Consider the following 20413-nt stretch of genomic DNA (forward strand, 5'->3'; position numbering starts at 1 on the left):
GCTCTTGCAGGGTTTCATTTCCGAGCTTTTGCTCGACATATCGAGGCTGTCAGAGAGAAAGAGGACAGGTTTACGCTCTTTAGGAAACGATAATAAGACAGATACAGGCTCGTGACTGAACATGGTTGCTGCCAGAACCACATGAACTTCTAGCAGTTAACTCCACCCGCATGTCTGAATCATGGGCTCATCCGGCACGGATTAAATAAATTAAATAATCCCGCTGTAACGCGGGCGGGGGGTCAGAATGTCGTGTGTGTTGAACGCGACCAGTGAGTGAGCGGAGGGCTGCGCGCTAGTAGATGCTGTGAAGAAAGAAGAGAGAAGTTCAGGACGCGGTCTTCGCTGGGGGTCCCCCACAGTCCTGCCGCTCCATGCCATTTCCCGAGGAAGCTTCGGAGGGGACCTTCACAGCGAACGCTCTCCAGCAGTGCCCCGCGTCCGGAGCTCCGTGCAACATGTGTAGCGAATGCTATACGAACCAGACGTTTGTTTACGATGATGGGACCGCGCACGAGCACGCAGCCAGGTAACGCGCATCTCCTTCGTCGCTGTGCGCGCGATGTGTGAATGAACGCGGGGCGGCGGAGGGGGTGGGGGGCTGCGCTGTGGTGGCGCCGGGGCACGAATGGGCTCGACCGGCCGGCGTGAAGGCGAACGGGTTTTGCACCTCTGTGTGTTGTGTGCTTACGTGTGCATTTCCACACTGTGTGTGTGAGTGGAAGTCATGGTCATCCTAAATGACTCTGTGTTCGCAGGTACGTCGTTGGTCTGGTAAGTGTGACATGATGTAAAATGGTCCGAAGAACACGGGACATGAGCGGAGAAAGTTCACGTCGACCGCACAAGCTCAAGCGTGTGTGTCCGTGGGGTCTGCGAAAAAGGAAAAACTGAATGCCCGTGACATGATCATGATTGATGATGGGGTGGACATTTCTTTTTTTTTTTTATTTCATTTTGCTATTCCCTGTAATGACTGAGATTGAGAATGCAGTTAATGCAAAATGCCTTGTCTTCCAGAAGGTTCGAGACGTTTTGATGTCATTAGTTTTTGTATGAGCACATTTTTTAGCCTGGCTGAACATACTAACAGTGTTCACGCAATGGGCTGAGGAATGCGGTTGAAGTGGACATTTCCTTTGATGCAGTAAAGGGGGGGGGGGGGTAAGTATACCATTAATAAACAGTGTGAGCAATAATAAAGCGCAGACACTGTCCGATGAATCGTTTAGTTTTGTATCGCCACCTGCATTGGGTCACACAGCAGAGCAGTACACGTGTCCCTGCTCGGTCGGTGCTGGACAAAAATGACTGTCGACAAATTCCTGTAATTTTTCGCATTCTTGCTTCTGCACATTATGCTTCATACCTCAGCCGGAGGTTTCCTTTTCCGCTGTCACTTGTTTTTGCATTAAAATGCACCTCGCCTTCGTGTGTCACACTCAGTGCATCCTCGCAGGGTCTTGCGGGGAATCACTGCGTAAGGGGAAGTCACGTTGCCCTACAAGGAGCGAAGCGCTCGTGTCGAGGTTCTCATTGGTCGATCTCGCGCAAACGCGCGCATGCAGCCGCTCCGCTGCGCCTCGCGGACGCGCGTCTGCTGAGCGCGCGCCGGGGCCTCTCTGCTACACGATGAGTCAACGGGAACGCGCAGTTCACATTTACGTTCACACTTATTCCTTGTGGTAGACCCCCAGCAGCCGGGGCTGCGGTTGGTTGACAGATTATGCAGGTGCGTGTCAGCCAGGTCTCTAACAGCTTGATAAGTTACTGGGAGAACAAAAAAAAAAAAAAAAAATATATATATATATACAGTAGTTACTGGAGATATGCATATTTTTTGATCATTACTAGTCACTTTTTCACATATGATGTTGATGACAGGATGGGGACATACAGAGAGATTACACTGTTTGCATAATGAAGCAACTGACAATGAAAACCCGACACATGAGCAGTGCCTGCTAACTCCCTCCTCTATATTCTGTTGAAAATCTCGTCCTTGCATTCTGTATAGCGGGTGCAGTGTAACACTAATACCCCCCAGGTCAGCAGAATTATACAGTAATAAATTAGACTGTTGGGGGTCATTGTAGGGAGAATTTTATCTCAATCCATCACCTCGATCCACTGTAGAGACATCAAGGATGCGGGGCATTTGACAAGCTTACAACACGGTCCAGGGGATGAGATTTGTGTCGCATTATTTCAGATTTGTGCTCTTTTCTGGCGAAGAGGTGATTGTGTACAGCCCATATGAGCTTTCGATCTCCAGGATTGAGTCATCAAGCCAGGCTAGCGCAGAGAAACATAGGGGAGAGAATATAAATAAATAGCAAAATTTATGGTCCCTTGAAGGAACCCACAGATACACCACAAGAAAGTGTAGGTCATCACTGGGTCTTTTTATTCTGGCTACTTCCATGGCAGGCGGTTAAAATAGGTGCCCGGTTAAAAGCAGCTAATGGATTTGTTCTATATAAGAGAGATATGTTGTGATTTTTGAAGTTCCCCTTGCAGAGAATAATAAACACGCACGGTTCTGAACATTTCTGGGCGGGTGTCTTCTTTTACCTCGGGACTGGTCTGCTTTACTCCTGCATGCCAGGTCCTTTGAAAGAGTGGATTGGCCTGTCTTTCCCATATTCCTCACGAGTGAATTAGACCCCAAAGCTGAAAAATGCAGAGGAACTCATGCAGCCATCATTTATAACTGTATATATAATATATACACACACACACACACACAGTCTGAATCCGCTTGTCCCAAGCAGGGTCACGGCGAACCGGAGCCTAACCTGGCAATGCAGGGCGCAAGGTTGGAGAGGGAGGAGACACACCCCGGAGGGGACGCCAGTCCGTTACAAGGCACCCCAAGCAGGACTCAAACCCCAGACCTCCCAGAGATTAGGACTCGCTCAAACCTGCTTTGTCACCGCACCCTTTACTGTTGCTAGTTGTTAGGAGTCCCCTGGTTGCATGGTTGCAGTTACTTCTTCCAGCTGAATAATTACACTACTCTGAATACAATCACAGATAATTACGAGCTTCCTCTGCCTCTCCATGATGCCTAAAGAGACAGAGGTCTGCGCTCTTAAGGCAGAGGATCTTAACCTTTTCTATGCCATGGACCCTTTTATTGCTCTAATGAAAGACTAGGACCTCTTAGCAGAAAAAATATAAATCAATAAAGATGTTGCACTCAGTTTATTTCACTGAAATGTTGCCTTCATAGAGAATTGTCATAGTGAAAACATAGTAATAGGGTAGAATTTTATTTTTCGCCTTTATTTAGTTATTGTTATTCTCAAAGCAAGTTTGTGCTTTACAGTCCCTTTGAAGACTATCCATAGACTCCTTAGGGGTTCTTGGACCCCACATAGAGCCCCTGTCTTAAAGACTTGTGAAAACATGGCTAGTGGGGTACAGTACATAGCGCACAGAATGGGGTGCTTTTGTTTGTTCTAGCTGTTTTATAGGAACTTGGTGATGCAGCAATGGTCTGATTACAGATAGTTTTGTATTTCCATGCATTTTCAACAACCACTTGTGCCAAGAATGAACCTACCTAGAAAAATGGGGAAAAGTCGAAGGGGGAGGGGACACACCCAGAACAGGATGCCGGTCCGTCGCTAAGTACCACAAGCAGGGCTCGAACCCTAGACCCGCCACACAGTGGGCATCTGGAGAACCCGCTGCGCCACCACACCCCCTACTTTTATGTATATTGTCTAAATATTTGTGTAAAAATAAGGTTATCTCATCCATAGTTTTTTCTGGTGATTTATGCTTCATGCGCTGTGAAGCTCAGATACACACACACTTTCTGAACCGCTTGTTCCATTTGGGGTCGCGGGGAACCGGAGCCTAACCCAGCAACACAGGGCGTAAGGCTGGAGAGGGAGGGGGACACACCCAGGACGGGACGTCAGTCTGTCGCAAGGCACCCAAAGCAGGACTCGAACCCCAGACCCACCAGAGAGCAGGACCCGGTCCAACCCACTGCACCACTGCGCCCCTGTATTAATTAGTAGTTGACATAATGTTAGAAATGCAAATTGTACTCTTTGTCTCCAGCTCACTCACTGTAGAAGTATTATTATGAAAGCTTGGGATTTTCCACAGGAATTTATGACTATGTTCATGCAGTACATGCTTCGAAGCTCATATGTAAATTTACACAGCTACCATTTTATAAAATACAATTGAAGTGGCAATATGTTATGGTAATTTCACAGTAAAGGTCATAATATACAGCCTTATGGCATAAATAACAGTCTAAAAGCACTAATGATATTCAGTTTGTCATTACTAACATTGTGGAAGTCATTACATGACCTTAGTTATGAATAACTGAGAAACAGTGTGATTTTTTAGCGAACCAAACCAGTGAGTATTTTGGTATTTCTTTTTTCTGTTCACCTATTTAATAACTCTGTTTGCGCAACGTGACGGCAAACGAGTTTCAGCCACATGGTGTGCGGGTGACATGCAACGTGATTGTACATGATTGTATACGCAGAATTCTTTAGCACTGCCTTCTCCCTCAACGGGTCACCATATATTTCTGTGTACTTCTCTGTCTATCTATGCAACTTTACATCTCTTCTCTTTCTTTCTGTCTGTCACTGTTTTAAAACACTTGCCATATGACAGACAGGCCTTTTTTTCCTCCATTCCTCAAAATGACATGTAGCAACAATGGGTACAGTTATCTGGGAAAGTGTGTTTTATAAGACTGGAAAAACTCTTCCTTTTTTATACTAAAGAGCAAATGGTCATAAGGCTCGGAAGGGATTTGGTCCCTGGAAATTCGGTTTCTATTGTACTGGAGGCTAAATCTCCAAGACCTCCTTTTTATTTGGAACTTTCGATCTTTTACCACACAACAGGACTATTCCTGCTTTATGACACAAATAACTCAATATTTTCATTACACAGCTGACATAAGATAAGAAGCAAAAGTACTTCTTATCATCTTATCTCTTTGAATAAGTTATGCTGTCCGTGTGTAACTGGCAGATCAATACTATTAATCCAGATTGACGAAGCAGTGAATGTTAATTCAGTTTGGAGCTAAACAGTTTTGTTTAATGGACAGGCTAACTTCTCCAAAATTGGCTCAAGGAATGGATTATAAATGTTTTTAATTTTCCTTTTTTGTGTTTTAATGTAATATTGTTTTGTTTTTTTTTAATTCCATGAGGCAGTCATGAACCCACCACCTCCCTCCCCGTGTTCCCATGGCGACAGGTAATTTCTGACCCTTCAATCCCACCGCATGTGGAATGTGGCTCAGCGTGGTCCCAAGGAAACTGGAAAATCCAGTGTGCGGGTGCCAGCACGTGTGTTCTGTATGATTAATAATCACCACTTTTTTAAGGTATTTGCATGGTTGACTGAAGAGGATATGTTTATTTCTTGTTCTTCATTTTTCCATTGAATGAAATTGTTTCGTTGAAATTAATAGGTCTTGAATATTCTTTTCTTCCTCTTTTCTCCCTCAGGACAGAAAATAATGTTATGATAATTCATTTCAAACAAAATGCATGCTGGTGGTGTAAGCGCTCAGGCATGAGCAAATGCATATATATATATATATATATTGGCATATATATGTATTGAATGCATCATGGCATCAGTATGCATGCAGGTGTTTTGCTGGATCACGGGGGACCTTTGACTTAAAGATTTATCCATCTTAATTTGCTCTGATTACAGATGCACCAGATGATTGCCCGTGATTTCAGTTTACGCCTCATTTATATTTGAATTCAACCTTCACTCTAATGTTTTTGGTGGCTTGTGGAGAAGACTACATTTGAGTGGGGGAGAGTTCAATATAAAAGACAGCCTGCTCACAGTGGACATTACTGAGCGAACCACTTATGCTTGATCGGAGAATTTGCTAATTTCACAACCAGTTTTGTTTTAGGATTATAACACAGCATAAGACTGTGATTAATAATTTCTCTAATTATTTTGACAAGCAAAAAAAGATTTCCATAAAACTCAGACAGATTGCATTGTGTAGAAACACAAATGACTTTTTTATGCATCCTATGTCTTGATTTTTAGCAGTTCGCAATCTCCTGCAATCCAGTGTATTTTAAATAAGTGAATTTAACATTCTACTTATTTAACTTGATGTATTCTTATTACTTTTAATGAGCAAGGTTATATTAATAAAACAAAAATAATTCCTCCTTCCAACACATATGTCATGCGTATACAATATGTATTGCGCTGAATTACGAGCGAATCGCTGTATAAATGACAGGGAATTTTGTGGTTTCCTTGCCATTTTTGCTTCTCATTTGACCAAGTTATCTTGTAAAATAAACATAATAAACTAGTAAAAGAACAAAATAGTTGCACGTTGTTCAGTCTGACCGCAGCATGCATTTTAACCTTTGCTGCCTTTTAACTTCTCTAAAATGAAAAACTGGTATTGATGATCTTTCGAAGATGCAGGCTTCTTTCCGGGTATTTTCCTGCTGTTCTGGAAAAATATGTAACATTTAATGTAACAAAGAAAACAATATATTGTACTGCTTTTCCTTATCTAGCTTTGCAAAATAACACTTGACTTGATTAACTTCGTATTACATTTGTAGTATGGCTTTGGTACTGGGACTCTGGTATTTGTGTATGTATGAAGTGTAACCCTGTCCTCACGCCCACAGGCCCTCACCAGAGGCTGTTCAGAAAAACAACAGCAGCAACACAGGAGTCATACTGGACATCTCTGCACTTAAGATGACTGAGGTGGACTCTGAGGTGCCCCCTCTTCCACCTCGGTACCGATTTCGGGATTTACTCCTTGGAGACCAATCCTTCCAGAATGATGACAGGTACCATACTGTATGTTGAAATGTGGTCAGTGACTTACAGTCCCGTGTGCGCCCCTGGAGGACTCAGGGCCGAGGTAGGATAAGGCACTCTCCATGGTACCCAGGTACTGTAAATCTGACTCGAGTCGATGGCATTTTTTTACAATACACGAAAAAGTTCAATTTTACATTCACTTCTAGATTTGAGGTGATCTTCTACATCCTTTGTTTGTGGAACAGATACATAATGGGCAGGAAATATCTAATTTTTCACTCATTACAGAATTAAAACAGCAGCACATATGCCTGAAGAAAAATACGATATAAATATAGTATGCTAATTAGGGTATGTTAATTACCTGCTGATACAGAGTGAATGAATTGCATTTACTGACCTGATTTTGAATGGTGTTTTGTTTGTTTTGGTTTTACAGCAAACTAATCATTAAAATAAAACCTCATATTGGTTTTAAATGTCATTTTGTTGTGGCTGCCCACTTTGTAGGTACTGAAAAGCAAAAGAGTTCCATAAAAGTCAGGCAGATTGCACTGACACCCCACTGTCCTGTTTTCGAGTAATCAGAGAAAACTGCTCTCACTCATCTATAACTTGGAAGAAGTCCTTCCTTATTTAAGACATAAAATCATGAGACAAACAGTTGGAAATAGCAAACAACTGATAGTAGGAAACAGCAGCGCTGCAAAGGCAAAGCAAGATTGAAATAATACCAAATTTAATTTGACATGCAAATTAATCAGAATTGTAGCCTCTCAGAGTCATAAGAGAGCAAAGAATGTAATACTTTATTTTTGTTCCTTTGTTTTTGTCCTTTCTGGTTTTGTGGTATTCCAGATAATTCCTACTGAGCGCAAGTTCACGCAGGGTTTTATCACCAGTCAAAACACACTGTCAACAAACATGCTATGTTGTTCCTCCTGCTGTTTACTGCAGCATCAATTGACTGGAATTTTATTGTCTTCTCCCGCTTCATATGTGTTTTCTGGGACATTTTGGGGATTTTGGAGCACAACAGAGAGAGTGTGTTTCACTGATGTATGGATGAGTGACCCAGCGTAAGTAGTGTATGTAGCAGTGTAAGTCACCATGGTGAATAAGGTGTGTGGGCTGACAACGCTACATAGAGTTCATTGGAAGTTGCTTTGGAGAAAAGCGTCTGCTAAGTATATAAATGTAAATGTACAACATCACAAGGTGAAGCTCAAACACAAGGGTGTCAGACCTATAGTTCGTGGACCGAGGGTTTTGCTCCGACGTGCATGATGATTGGGTGGGGATTTTGCCGCAGCTAAATACTGTCATTATGTGCGGTGCAAAGTGGCACCAATAACGCTAACGATTATTAAAACCATGAACTGCCTAACGAGAGCTTTCCCACGGTATCAGCATTATAACATCCTGCCTTGACCGTGCTGATGGTGACACTGTTCAGACTGTTCAGGGTCGGGAGACGGGACTCCAGAAACACATGCTTTATTGCACCTTGGCATATCTTAGCAGCCAGAACTGACAGAATGCGCAGACACAAACATGACATTTATTTATTTATTTGGAGCGTTTCTCCAAAGGACTTAACAGCGTTAACTTACTTACAATGGTTTACCCATTTAAACAGATTGATTTCCTCAGTTCTGGGTAAGGGCTTTGCTCAAGGGTACCACAGCAGCAGGCAGGAATGAAACCAAGTGCTGATCAAGTTCCATAGCTCTTCTGCAAGGTTTAATACTAGTTGCTGTTATTGTTGCAAAGATTTTCTTAATTGTTCACTGTATGTTTAGTTATGCGTCATGGACATGTGTTAGTGTAGTAACTATTTTGGGAGTTGTGTTGTCCTTAGACTGCTGATGAAATCTTTATTGTAAGCTGTCAATAATTCTATCTCTAACAGTGCTTCTTTCATTATGGAAATATTTATAAAGTAAATATCATACACACATTGACTGAGAGTGCTTGTCCTGAGTGGGGTTGCAGCAAACCAGAGCCTAACCAGGCAACACAGTGTGTAGGGTTGGAAGGGAAGGGGGCACACCCTGGACGGGACGGCAGTCTGTTGCAAGGCACCCCAAGCAAGGCTCGAACCCCAGGCCCAACAAAGAGCAGACACAAGCCAAACCTGCTGTACCACCATGCCACTGTGCCCCCCTCAAGTAACTATATTCTTCAATAATTCTCTACATTGCTTAAGTGAGGAGTGCTGATTTCTGACCAAGAAAGGTGTGTTCAAGAGCTTACATTTCTGTACAAGTGTACTGACATGTCTCAGTACACTATCTATAGCGGCTTGCTATAGATACCTGTGGACAGCCATGGACACATTTGAGATAGACAAACCACCTGTCTTTGGAAACTAGGTACCAAAGGCAACTGAAGCAAGAAAAAAGAGACTATGTTGGAGAATGCCATTTCGGTGTTTTACACCTTGAAAACGTCTTTGTCTGTTTTCTCAGCAACTCATTGTAACTTAATCACAGGGTCCATTGACAGTTTAGGGAAAAACAAGACTTTTCAGAAAAGAAATTTTAACAGAATGTTGCCAGTAAATCCCAGGCTCACATTAGCAGGAGATACAAGATGATCCAAATCGGGGACTAAAGAATAATTTTCTCAGATCAAAACAACAGATTATTTTTTAATTTGCTTTTTTGCTCCACTCAGTTTGAAAGCATCTGAAAGTTTTATTTTTCTTTTTCCCCTTCCTATATTCCTGTATCGTCACAGGCTTTGCAAGGTCCCTTTAAGACTACTGAATGGGTTTTATTATGTCGTATAATGGTTGCTTTGAGCACAATCTGAACAATATTCATTTTGAAATTCAGCCAGGAACCACCTCTGCCTTTTATTAGTGTCTGAAACTGCAATAAACTGTTTGATTTGTCACCGGGTAAACACAAACAACAACTGTCACTATGAGTTTGGCTGGATTTATTTTTGATAATTTAGGCAGGGACAGATTTCAGATTGCTCAAAAGCTGAGAGCAATGTCAAATGAAGTTATATATATATATCCTCCAAAAGTCTCCCTAGGAGAGGGAGAGCCTCTCTTTTGGGGATGGGTATTTGGGACATCATCCAAATGACTCCATAAAGATAAGTCCTGGCTCTAATGGCAGTGGAAGTTAGGGCACAAAATGCCATTTTTTATCAAGAGAACTTTAGGCATGTGCATTCAGTTGGGCTTGTTTAACATGGTTCAGGTAGTTGGTTAACCATGCATCAAGCAAGCATCTAAACAGTACTTTGTGTTCCAAATGGCATATAGCATACTCTGAGAACGTGTTTATATTTCTTTACTCTTGATTGTGCTTCAGCGTACATAGGTGGGGGGTGTGTTCACAATCTGGAGTGCTCTAAACCTTCATCTTCAACAAAGCGAAAGTTTAACTTTGCCACGTGCATGTTGGAATGCCCTCTCGGCCGTATATTTGACCGTACCGTAGCTTTGTATTGGAATGGGATTACAGATTTTGTTGACTTGTTTTATTTTGTTTTCACTGACTTGGAAGGCAAAATATATTTTCACACTAAATAAAAAAGACTGAATGGACAGAATGAAAGCAAACATTAATATGGTAATGGCTGCAAATAAACAGCTCATCTGTGGATTTTTTCCTGCAGAAAACTAAACAAACTGGAGGATTTGGGTTTAAAGTATCCCATGCCAGTTATAATATTTAGTTATGTTCCTGTGTCTGGTACCTTGCCCAGATATATCTGTTGTCCTTAGAGTCACAATATTGTTCATACCATTTCCAGCCAATGTTTATTTTCCACAAGTTACTAATGTCTTGTATCTCATATTTCTTTCGTACGTAAAAAAGACCATCGGGGAATGAATTGCGAAACACATTATGTGTCTCCTGGGCTGATTATACGCTTCCAAAGAAATGTCAAGCTGACTGACTCACAGATGGAGTGGAGGATTGGCGGTGGGGGTTCGTACCCGTTCATGGGTTGGGGGACACCTTAAAGCCCTGTTATCTGCTAATGCATTCCTTTGTCTGATGATCCATCTGCATTGAATATCCATCAATGTGCCAGTGTGTCTGGGAACATGCCTACATGCGTTAACGTATTTGCTTAAGGGGTTGTCTTATTGAAAACAACTCACATATTGTGCACTTTCTTTTTGTCTTTTTGTACAACTGGCCTTTTTTTAAAGCAATCCTTATCCAGTACCTTTTTTCAAAGGTATAACAGTGATTCAGAACTTCACTTTTACAAGTAAAACTCCTTGAACGTTGTGTTGCCGACTGTGGGTGTTCCATTGCGGTTACAACCCAGGTTTTTAGATGAGGTGTAAAAACAAAAGAATAAGCTTTCTCCCTGCCTCCTACTGCGACAGCTGACCTTGTGAGACAAGTATACTCCAGTTCGAACTTAGTTGTTTTTGCCCGATTTCTCTCATTCTTCCCTCAGACCCTCCAATGGTAAACTTCTGTCTAAATATTCACAGGAGTGCGGTGCATTGCAGGTGTGAGGATCAAGGATTGTAAGACGAATTTTGATTCCTTTGATTCTCTAATATGCGGAGAAACAAAAGGCTTTGCGGTTTTTTGTCGGTAGCTCTTGTTTTGCACTCTGATGCTGTGAGATTTGTTTGAGAAATTTTTTTTTAAAGATCATTTCACCTTTCACTGAATGAATGCGAGGTTCTGCGTAACAGTTGGTCCTTGCCAGGTAATGCTCTTAAACAGGGAAGGATGTCAGTGGCTGAGGAATGAGGTACCAAGGAGCTCACAAACTCTTGTGTTTCACTGGAGCAGAGGAACAACTTTGATTTCAGGTGTGGCGTGATGGTGCGAGTTGACCTGGAAGTGTAGTCTAGGGATACTGGAGCCTACAAAACTGTGTGAAAGTGATGTGCAAGGCATCAGACTTTTTATAGATTTCTGCAGCCTGAGGTTTCCATGAAGTACGAAGTGTTCCTTTATGGACGTTCAAAATTAAGGCCCTTGTTGTGTTGTCTCATGATAACGAATGTTAACTCTTTTGTCCATTTTAATGGAATTTTGTGATATTTTAGCATAAATGCGTGTCAATTTTTGGGCTCAGGTGTCCATAAAATTGTTCAAGACTGAAAGTATGTCTTTGACTTATGATATTTTACCTTGCAAATTGTTTATCAGAAATGCATTACCTTCATAAGGTGGGGAAAGACTTTAAGTAATTTTTTTATCTCCTGGTCCGTCTTGGTTTTTCAGTTAAGTACCGCTTAAAGTTTTATTAAAGAAACCCTCTTTCTCATAGCAAGCCTAAACCAGGATACAGGGCATTTTGCAGACGTTCGGCTGTAAATTACAGTGCGGTGAAATTCCGCTGCTCCCTAGTTACTCTTGACAACCACGAGTCACATATGGTACATTTCCATAAATTCTTTACATGGGGAAAAAATATGCAAATGAGCTGAAGTACATCCTAGCAGATAAGTAAGCGGCCTGCTGAAGTACGTAGAGCTGGGTTAAGTGCGCTGGTCTAGACTGGCGGGCTGGATTAGTCAGGATGGCGAGTGGGCGGGCACAAATTAGCCCGCAAGCAAAGCCAGTCTCCTCTACGGAGCAATTAGTGTCCTCTCCCTCTACAGGAGCCATGAAGAGGAAAAGAGCCTCTCTGATGGAGGGTGAGTCACAGGTGGTCCCTGGCAGCTTTCTCGAATTTTCAGCACATTACAGCCCTCCATACATTTTTATATCATTTTTCTTTACTTTTTACTGTTTGGTTGTTTACGGATATCTTTTTCTAATGCATTCATGACACCTGAGACATATTTTAAAATATATGGAACACCAAATACCACAAATGTGCTTTCAAACGTGGCTATAATGGTGTAACTGTTAAAGACCGGACTAAAATGCGGCCATTTTAAAGTTTATTTATTGTACCCTGGAGAAAGACTTGCAATCTCAGTCCGATGTGATATGATACCCTAGTTCTACGGCTGCACTAATTTTACCTGACTTGCCTGGCACACCGTGAGAACGTACTCAGGACTGTTTTGTTCAATGCACTTAATTTTTCTTGTGTGGCAGGTAATAAATCTGTCACTTCGTAAAAATCATCTGCTAGATGTATAAATAGCAGAAATTCAGTATTACTGAACACGAAATGTATGAGTGTTAACATTTCTAAGCAGCAGTTAGTATAGTTGTTAGAGCTGCTGCACCATATTCGTAGTAGGCAGGTTTGAGTCACACCTTCGGCTGTAGTATCCTGAGCAAGGTACTTACACCAAATTACTCTAGAGAAGACATCAGTATAAATAGGTAAATCATTGTACATTTCTCAGCGTTGTAAGTTCCTTTGGAGAAAAAGGTCGGCTGAATGAACACACATGAATGTAAGCAAAGACGTTCTTTGATGGTATTTTTTATATCTTGGATTTGCTTGCTAATTTCGTGCATCTAGGGAACCTTTAAACTGAACTGTCAGTCTCTCGATTTCTAATTAATGGAGTTGGCAACAAAAGATCCTGGCTGTCAGAATTTAATTATTCAAGGAACAAGGCCAAGAAGAGAGTCATCCCACTTGTATAAGAGACCAGCATAACGGAGAAGAATGTCAGACTCTTTCGTAGAAGCAGGAGGACTACAGTCAAAGGATAAAGTCACACTGTAATTGAAGGTCCTGTTTTAGTGTAATGCATGTGCACCTTAGAAAATTATGTAATGCCAGTAGTTTGTTGTGTAAGAAGCCCGTCGTAAAAGTACGTTAAATAAGATGTAAATTAATGATATATTATGTATTTGCAGCAGGTTTTATCCAGAAAAACTATCACAGCTCTCTGTACCGCTTAAAAGCAATTTGGGTAGATTTCTCAAAGGTACAAGAGCAGCAGGGGATGAGTGAGGCCTGGAAACTTCCAGGATGCAGAACTTCCAGCTGATCCAATCTCAGAGGACCAGCAAGTGTACCAGCAAAGGAAGGCATCTCGGGGCTGGTTGGAGGCTTGGGGGGGGGGGGTGAGGGACAACATTTCTACAGTGATCAGTGTAACTTGTCAAAGCCACTCAGCTGCACGGCCATTTTTTAGATACGACAGATACCTTTAACCACAAGGACGCTGGAGTGGTGAGGGGAGGCAGAAAATTATGACTGAAGGACCATCTGGCTGTGAGTGGCGGGAAGAGGTACCCTAGAAGGTGGCTGTGTGGTACTGCGAGGTAAAGAGCAGGTCAACGTCGAGAGCGAGGAAGTCTCACGCTGCACTTCAATTTGGAACAGCTTTTTTTTTTTTTCCACCCTGCAGTTTTCAGGCAAACACATGAAACGGCTGAATATATTGTCTTAATATTATACTTGTTTGCGTATTTAAATTAGAGCAGGCAAAAGACGGTTAGGCAAGGCGGTCCTGTCTTGATGATAAATTGTGTTGCAGCTTCATTTGCGTCACTCGTTTACAGCATTATTTTGCATGTTCTTCCGTGTGATTTTAATTTATCGTAATTGTGCTCTGATCACGCTTGAGAGCTTGTGTGTCATTCCACCTCCCACCAAGCCGCCCCACCCCCCCATCGGACCGGTGCCTCTCGGAAATGTTGTCGGATGTTGTCAGCACTGCTCAGCTCTGGACCCACTAGTGGGTTCCACCTGATTCTTGCGCTCTCTTCCCTTCAGGTACTTTCCCCTTCCTTCCACTCTTTCCTTCCAGCACGTTTAACACGCTGTTCAGTGTCTGTCGTTCATTCCTCACAAGCTTGGCTGCTCATTCAGGAAGAGGGTATCTAGGCACATTCCCACCGAGAGAAAGAAATTACAGGCCGCCCCATTTGCTCTTTTTTTCGTTCCCCATGTCTTCTGCTCCAGCCTGGAATGATTAATTGCTCTGTAGTGGTCCAAGGGAAAGTTCCCGTTACGGTTAAAGTAAAATGGAAGTAAGTGAAGGCTGGCCAGTGTTATTTCGGTAAAACATGCCCGTCCAGGGTTTTTGTGTGCCGTTACGGGATGTGACGCATGTCCTCAATAGCAGGCGGAAGGTGGAGAATGACTGCACCCCGACCGCTAACGGCCGCGTCTCTGTCGTCTACGTGCTCGATAAGCTGAACGACTCTTGCGCTGGCATCTTTTTAAAAATTTTAATTCTATTTATGCACAAATTGGGAATGATTTCCCAAACATTTTTTTTGCAGTTTAGTTAGCGCGCGGACCTTTCGTCGGAAAATTAATCAAGTTCGTAACACGTTTTGTTCAACTTCGGCTTAGCGACACCCGAGGGAATTTTGATTTTAAGGATGTTATCCGTTATCCTCCTGGTGTGAGGAGGGCATTGATTGGACGGAGCTGCCTGCAGTTATGAGATCTGGCCTCGTTGTTTGTTGGTGTCAATCACGTTCTCCAATCCACTGGTTTCATCCCGCTGCTCTGTGGTTAGCAACAGGCAGCTCATTTGCCAGGAAGGACTATTGTTCCCCGGAGCAATGTAATCTTTCCCAAAATGCTCCAGTGTAACAGCCAGCGATATACATGATGACAGTAGAGTGGGCAAAGGAGTCGCCTAAGCAGCAGCAAAATAATCTCAGAAAATCACTCATACACAAATTGAGTTATCGCGCATTCCCTGGTCATTGAAGAGGGTCAAAGTGTCTCCTTCTTTCGCTTGCTTTTGTTCATTGTCAGGCAGCCACTTGCTTCATCACTTTCCCTCCGTTTTAGTCAGAGACTCAGTCTGGTACTGTGTCTGCTGCGTTACAGAAGCTTTCTAATAACCCATCTGGTCCCTGAACAACTCCGCTGCGCTCATTTACATCTCATTCTCGTGTCAGCAGAAGGGGGTTGTGGGAGATAGTGGCGGAGGTTTAACTTTGCTTGTTCCATCGCTTGTTCCGTTCCTTCCTGCCGATGTTAAGCCGTTCAATTATTAAAAGGCCAAGACCGAACCCTGTGCGCAAAGGTTTGCTCGGGAGGGTTGTGCCATTTTGGAACACGACGAACTGCCGTATTTTTTTCGCGTAAAGAGTACGGTGTGTTGCGGGATTTCGCTGGCAAATCGGCTAAGTACATGTATTTAAAAAAATCTGAATCCTTATGCGGTTATTGTTATCTAATACAATGTATCTCTTTTTCCCCAGAACAAATTGTTTTCCAACTGAAAATTAAACACGTACGAAACCCTTCAGACGTATTTAACTATTTTCTCTTGTATTACCTTCGTCTAAGTAGATACGGCAATAACACACCTGTCCCACCTTGCTCCATCAGAGAAGGCATATTTAAAGATGTCTCATTTTTTTATTGGCCCAACGTGCATGTTTGTCAGAATGATTCTATGGTGCGTGACCGCTGCATCGACAAATCTTTGTCCACACCCAACGGTTGTGCTGACACCTCAGTCAGGAGCACCGAAGCCTGGGGACACTGGATCCTTTCACTCTTCGGTGTGACTGTATCCCTCTGTTGTGGCTCTCAGTCCCCATCTGCCACTCATTTATGAGATTTGATGTGTGGCACAGAATCAGGAACAAGTCTTATCTCACATCACTGCTTGTCACTGTGTGTCCTCGAGCAAATTTCCATCTTTGCCATTTCATGCATGTGCCCTTTTTTGAAAAATGAGAGCCTTTGCCCCTGTTTATTAAGGATCCTTCAGTGTTACAAAATACTGGCTCTGGTCAGTTAATCATTTTGTGAGAAAAAGTCTTTTATGGTTTTATCTGAAAGTGTTTATTCAGATGTTGAACAATTTTAAGATGAAATTTGGAATTTCACTTTTATGGTATGTTTTATATACACACACACACACACACACACACACACACACGCATTGTCTGAACCGCTTGTCCCATACAGGGTCGCGGGGAGCCATGGCCTAACCCGGCAACGCAGGGCGTGAGGCTAGAGGGGGAGGGGACACACCCAGGAGAGGATGCCAGTCCGTTTCAGGGCACTCCAAGCAGGACTTGAACCCCAGCCCCACCGGAGATCAGGACCCAGTCCAACCCACTGTGCCACTGTGCCACTGTGCCACCGCCCCCCCCCCCTCTTAGCAGCAGACAGTTCTAATTAATAATATCAATAAACCAGTATGATTTTTTTCTTCTGTTGACGTTTATTGGCAAAAGAGCCCTCTCCAGGTCGCAATATGTTATGACAAGCCGCGTAATAACTTCTCTCTGTGACCACTTGAGGTCTCTGCACTCTCTTTTACACCATTAGCCATTCTGCCATGTGTCTCCCCATCTCCGCTTACTGCAGTTTCAGCTTGAGTCATGTGAGAGAGGGACCAACTTTATATGTATCATTTCCAAAAATAATCCTGCATTATATGACAAATAGCAATGCATAATTTAGTGCAATATGCTATGTGTTAATTAATGTAATGTGTGCACAGAAGAATTGTAAAGTCAGTTTATGGGATTCTCCTGCTGACTTCCTCACGCACTGTCCGAAGCCACTTGTCTCCAAGCGGGGTCGTGGAGTCTAACCTGGCAGCACAGGGCGCAGGGGACACAACCGGGATGCGACGCCAGTCCGCCCCAAGGCACCCCAAGTAGGACTCGAGCCCCAGACTTATCACAGCACAGGTCCCGGCCAAGCCTGCTGCACCACCGCATTCTCCTTACTGACTTACCTCATTATGTAAAGGTATTTTCCTTCCTTTCAAATGAAAGCTTAAGAAATGTAGTAGGTCAGATGTAAACTCCAGTCGGTTTTGTGGTTCATCTAAATTGACTCATGGTGAGATCTGAAGCTAGACTGACTGAAACCGCTTGTCCCGAGCGGGGTCGCGGCGAACCGGAGCCTAACCCGGCAACGCAGGGTGCAAGGCTGGAGGGGGAGGAGACACACCCAGGACGGGACATCAGTCCATTGCAAGGCAACCCAAGCGGACTCCAACCCCAGACCTGCCAGAGAGCAGAACCCGGCCAAACCTGCCGCACCCCCGAAGCTAGACTGCAGTATGCTTAGATGCAGTGATATGCTTTTGCCTGATTTCAATATATGTTACATGTTTTACATGTTGGGGGTGCGGTGGTGCAGTGGGTTGGACCACAGTCCTGCTCTCCGGTGGGTCTGGGGTTTGAGTCCCGCTTGGGGTGCCTTCCCCCTCCGGCCTTACGCCCTGTGCTGCTGGGTTAGGCTCTGGTTCTCTGCGACCCTGTATGGGACAAGCGGTTCTGAAAGTGTGTGTGTGTGTGTGTTTTACATGTTCAGCATGTAAAATTAACAGATTTATTGACAGTATAGCAGTGAAGAAGCAGGACAACACTATCCGTACCAATCCCAGGCACACAAGTTGCCGAAAGGGCGACTGTTTTACTTTTGATCAAGAGAGTTCAGCCAAATCACTGATGACTGGTAAGAAGTGTCTATAGGGTAAATAACAGCACTGATAAGAAAACAGGCCGATAAGAGCGAAGACATTGTTATGTAGATCTTAAGAAGCTGTTTTACATATTTCAAACAAAAGACGCGTCGCAGTTGCGAGCAGAGACAAGGAGGGAAGCTGCTGTGAAGAGTAACGAGAGGCAAGCATCAGTCTGAGTTTATTCCTGGTCATACCGGCGTTGCTGTGGCAACGCGATGAGCCATGCTCAGCCAACAGGCAAAGACTCTCCGAACAGATTATCGGTTCACATTCTGCTTTTTAAGGCTTTCAAATTAGCTGCTTTGTCTTTCTGACTTGTTTTTAAGTTAGATTTTTTAGCACACAGTGGTCTGCTTTTAGAAGTTGATCAGTAGCTGTGAACAAAATTAGTCTTGCTTGCCAAAACATCTTGAATCCTAAAGGACACTGAATCTTTCTAGGGACATTTCCTGCAATGTTGATATTTGAAAAGGGTAAAAGTTCTGATATGCATCTAAATTTTCATACCAATATGCCAAAGACTCCGCGAATGAAATCATCAATTCAAGTTGCTATCACCATATTAGAGATAACAAAAATTTAGCCAACATTTCATTATGGTGGTATTATAGTCATAATTTTAAAAGTGTTAGAAATATATATCAAAATTTTTTTGTAGTTTTACTCGGACGATCAAAGTATCAAAGTCTGCATCCATGTGTTGTTTTTTACGTTTCATTTTGTCATGTAGGAAATGTTGGGATCATAAGGTTGTGACAAATTTAATGATCAGATTGGTCTTGCAACACTCTTACAAAGTACAGTTGAAATCAGTGTCAGCTTCATTACATTAGTTACTGCACTTCATAAATAAGTTGAAATATTAACAAAATGCTATTTTAAGTGTATGATGTTATTCTTACCTTATCCTGGGCCTGTTTTCAAAACCCTAAGGTATGGTTTGAAACTAGTTCTGTCAAATCTTCTTGAAATTGAACATCCATACATTACCTGAGCATGATAATATTTGAACTAAACCTTGTTGGAAGTTATACACACACTTTCTGAACCGCTTGTCCCACATGGGGTCGCGGAGCCTAACCCGGCAACTCAGGGCATAAGGCTGGAGGGGGAGGGGGGGACACAGGACGGGACGCCAGCCTGTCGCAAGGCACCCCAAGTGGGACTTGAACCCCAGACCCACCGGAGAGCAGGACCTAGTCTAACCCACTGCATCACCACACCACTGTGCCCCCTCCCCCAGAAGTTATAGTAGTATTGTTTTAATTTTGTTACTTGTCAGTATTTTGTTGCTAATACAGGATGCATATTTGTTCTTTATAACACTGTTGTTTAACAATTCACTATTTATTTATATTTGATTTAAGGGGGTGCGGTGGCGCAGTGGGTTGGACCACAGTCCTGTTCTCCAGTGGGTCTGGGGTTCGAGTCCCGCTTGGGGTGCCTTGTGACGGACTGGCGTCCCGTCCTGGGTGTGTCCCCTCCCGCCTTATGCCCTGTGTTGCCAGGTAGGCTCCGGTTCCCTGTGACCCTGTATGGGACAAGCGGTTCTGAAAGTGTGTGTGTATGATTTTCCATCTAATTACATGTATTGTGCAATGAGTGGATTTGGTAACATTTTCACTGCAAACATTTCAGGAAATGTATAATATAACATTATGTATATAAATGTCAGTCATCCTCAAGTGAAGCTACCGTTAATTAAACATGGAAGAATAGAAGCACTCGCGTCTCATATGGTTTTGTAAAATGCTGGAAGGGAATCAAATTCCCAGTTAATTTCTGAGTTTTTATACTGCACACGGGGTCTCTGGCTTAGGGGTTGCATGACTCGGGTTTGATTCATTACACAAGTTGTCCCCTGTAGAGTTGCAATGATAGAGCAGAGTGTTGTTTCAGTACAGCCTCTTTCCTTTTGAAAGTGTCGTCCATGTACAGTGTTGTCTATACAGAACTTTACGTAAGGAGTTAAATCAAGCTTCGCTGTGAATGACATTTAGCTGCAATACAGTTCAAGAAGAGGTCAATATAAAACGAAATATTTTTCAGCAAACATGCACTTTCTGTGATGTGCCAAGGATCTAATCGGCTTATTACAGCTCCTGAAGGGTGACACATAATTTGACATCGAAAAGGTACAGGTATATAGAATGTTATTTAAATACATATCAGAAAATATGATGCAATTTAATATGGTTGAACAGAAATGCAAATATTGAACATATTTTAGAACTGCTACCTAGGAGTGTCCATCGGTAAACT

The 20413-nt window shown here is 42.9% G+C and overlaps 1 protein-coding gene across 1 annotated transcript in view; it reads left to right on the forward strand.

The window, feature by feature from the left end:
* The first annotated feature begins 428 nt into the window (after positions 1 to 428).
* Positions 429 to 20413, forward strand: part of kcnt1a (potassium sodium-activated channel subfamily T member 1a) — a 71658-nt gene continuing 51673 nt past the window's right edge. Inside the window, exons 1-3 of the mRNA XM_018755492.2 lie at positions 429 to 529; positions 5211 to 5253; positions 6687 to 6854. Of these exons, the coding sequence (XP_018611008.1) occupies positions 499 to 529; positions 5211 to 5253; positions 6687 to 6854 (242 nt within the window). The 5' untranslated portion in view covers positions 429 to 498. The remainder of the gene's footprint in view (positions 530 to 5210; positions 5254 to 6686; positions 6855 to 20413) is intronic.

Source organism: Scleropages formosus, chromosome 6 (assembly GCF_900964775.1).
Source record: "Scleropages formosus chromosome 6, fSclFor1.1, whole genome shotgun sequence".
Lineage (NCBI taxonomy): Eukaryota > Metazoa > Chordata > Actinopteri > Osteoglossiformes > Osteoglossidae > Scleropages > Scleropages formosus.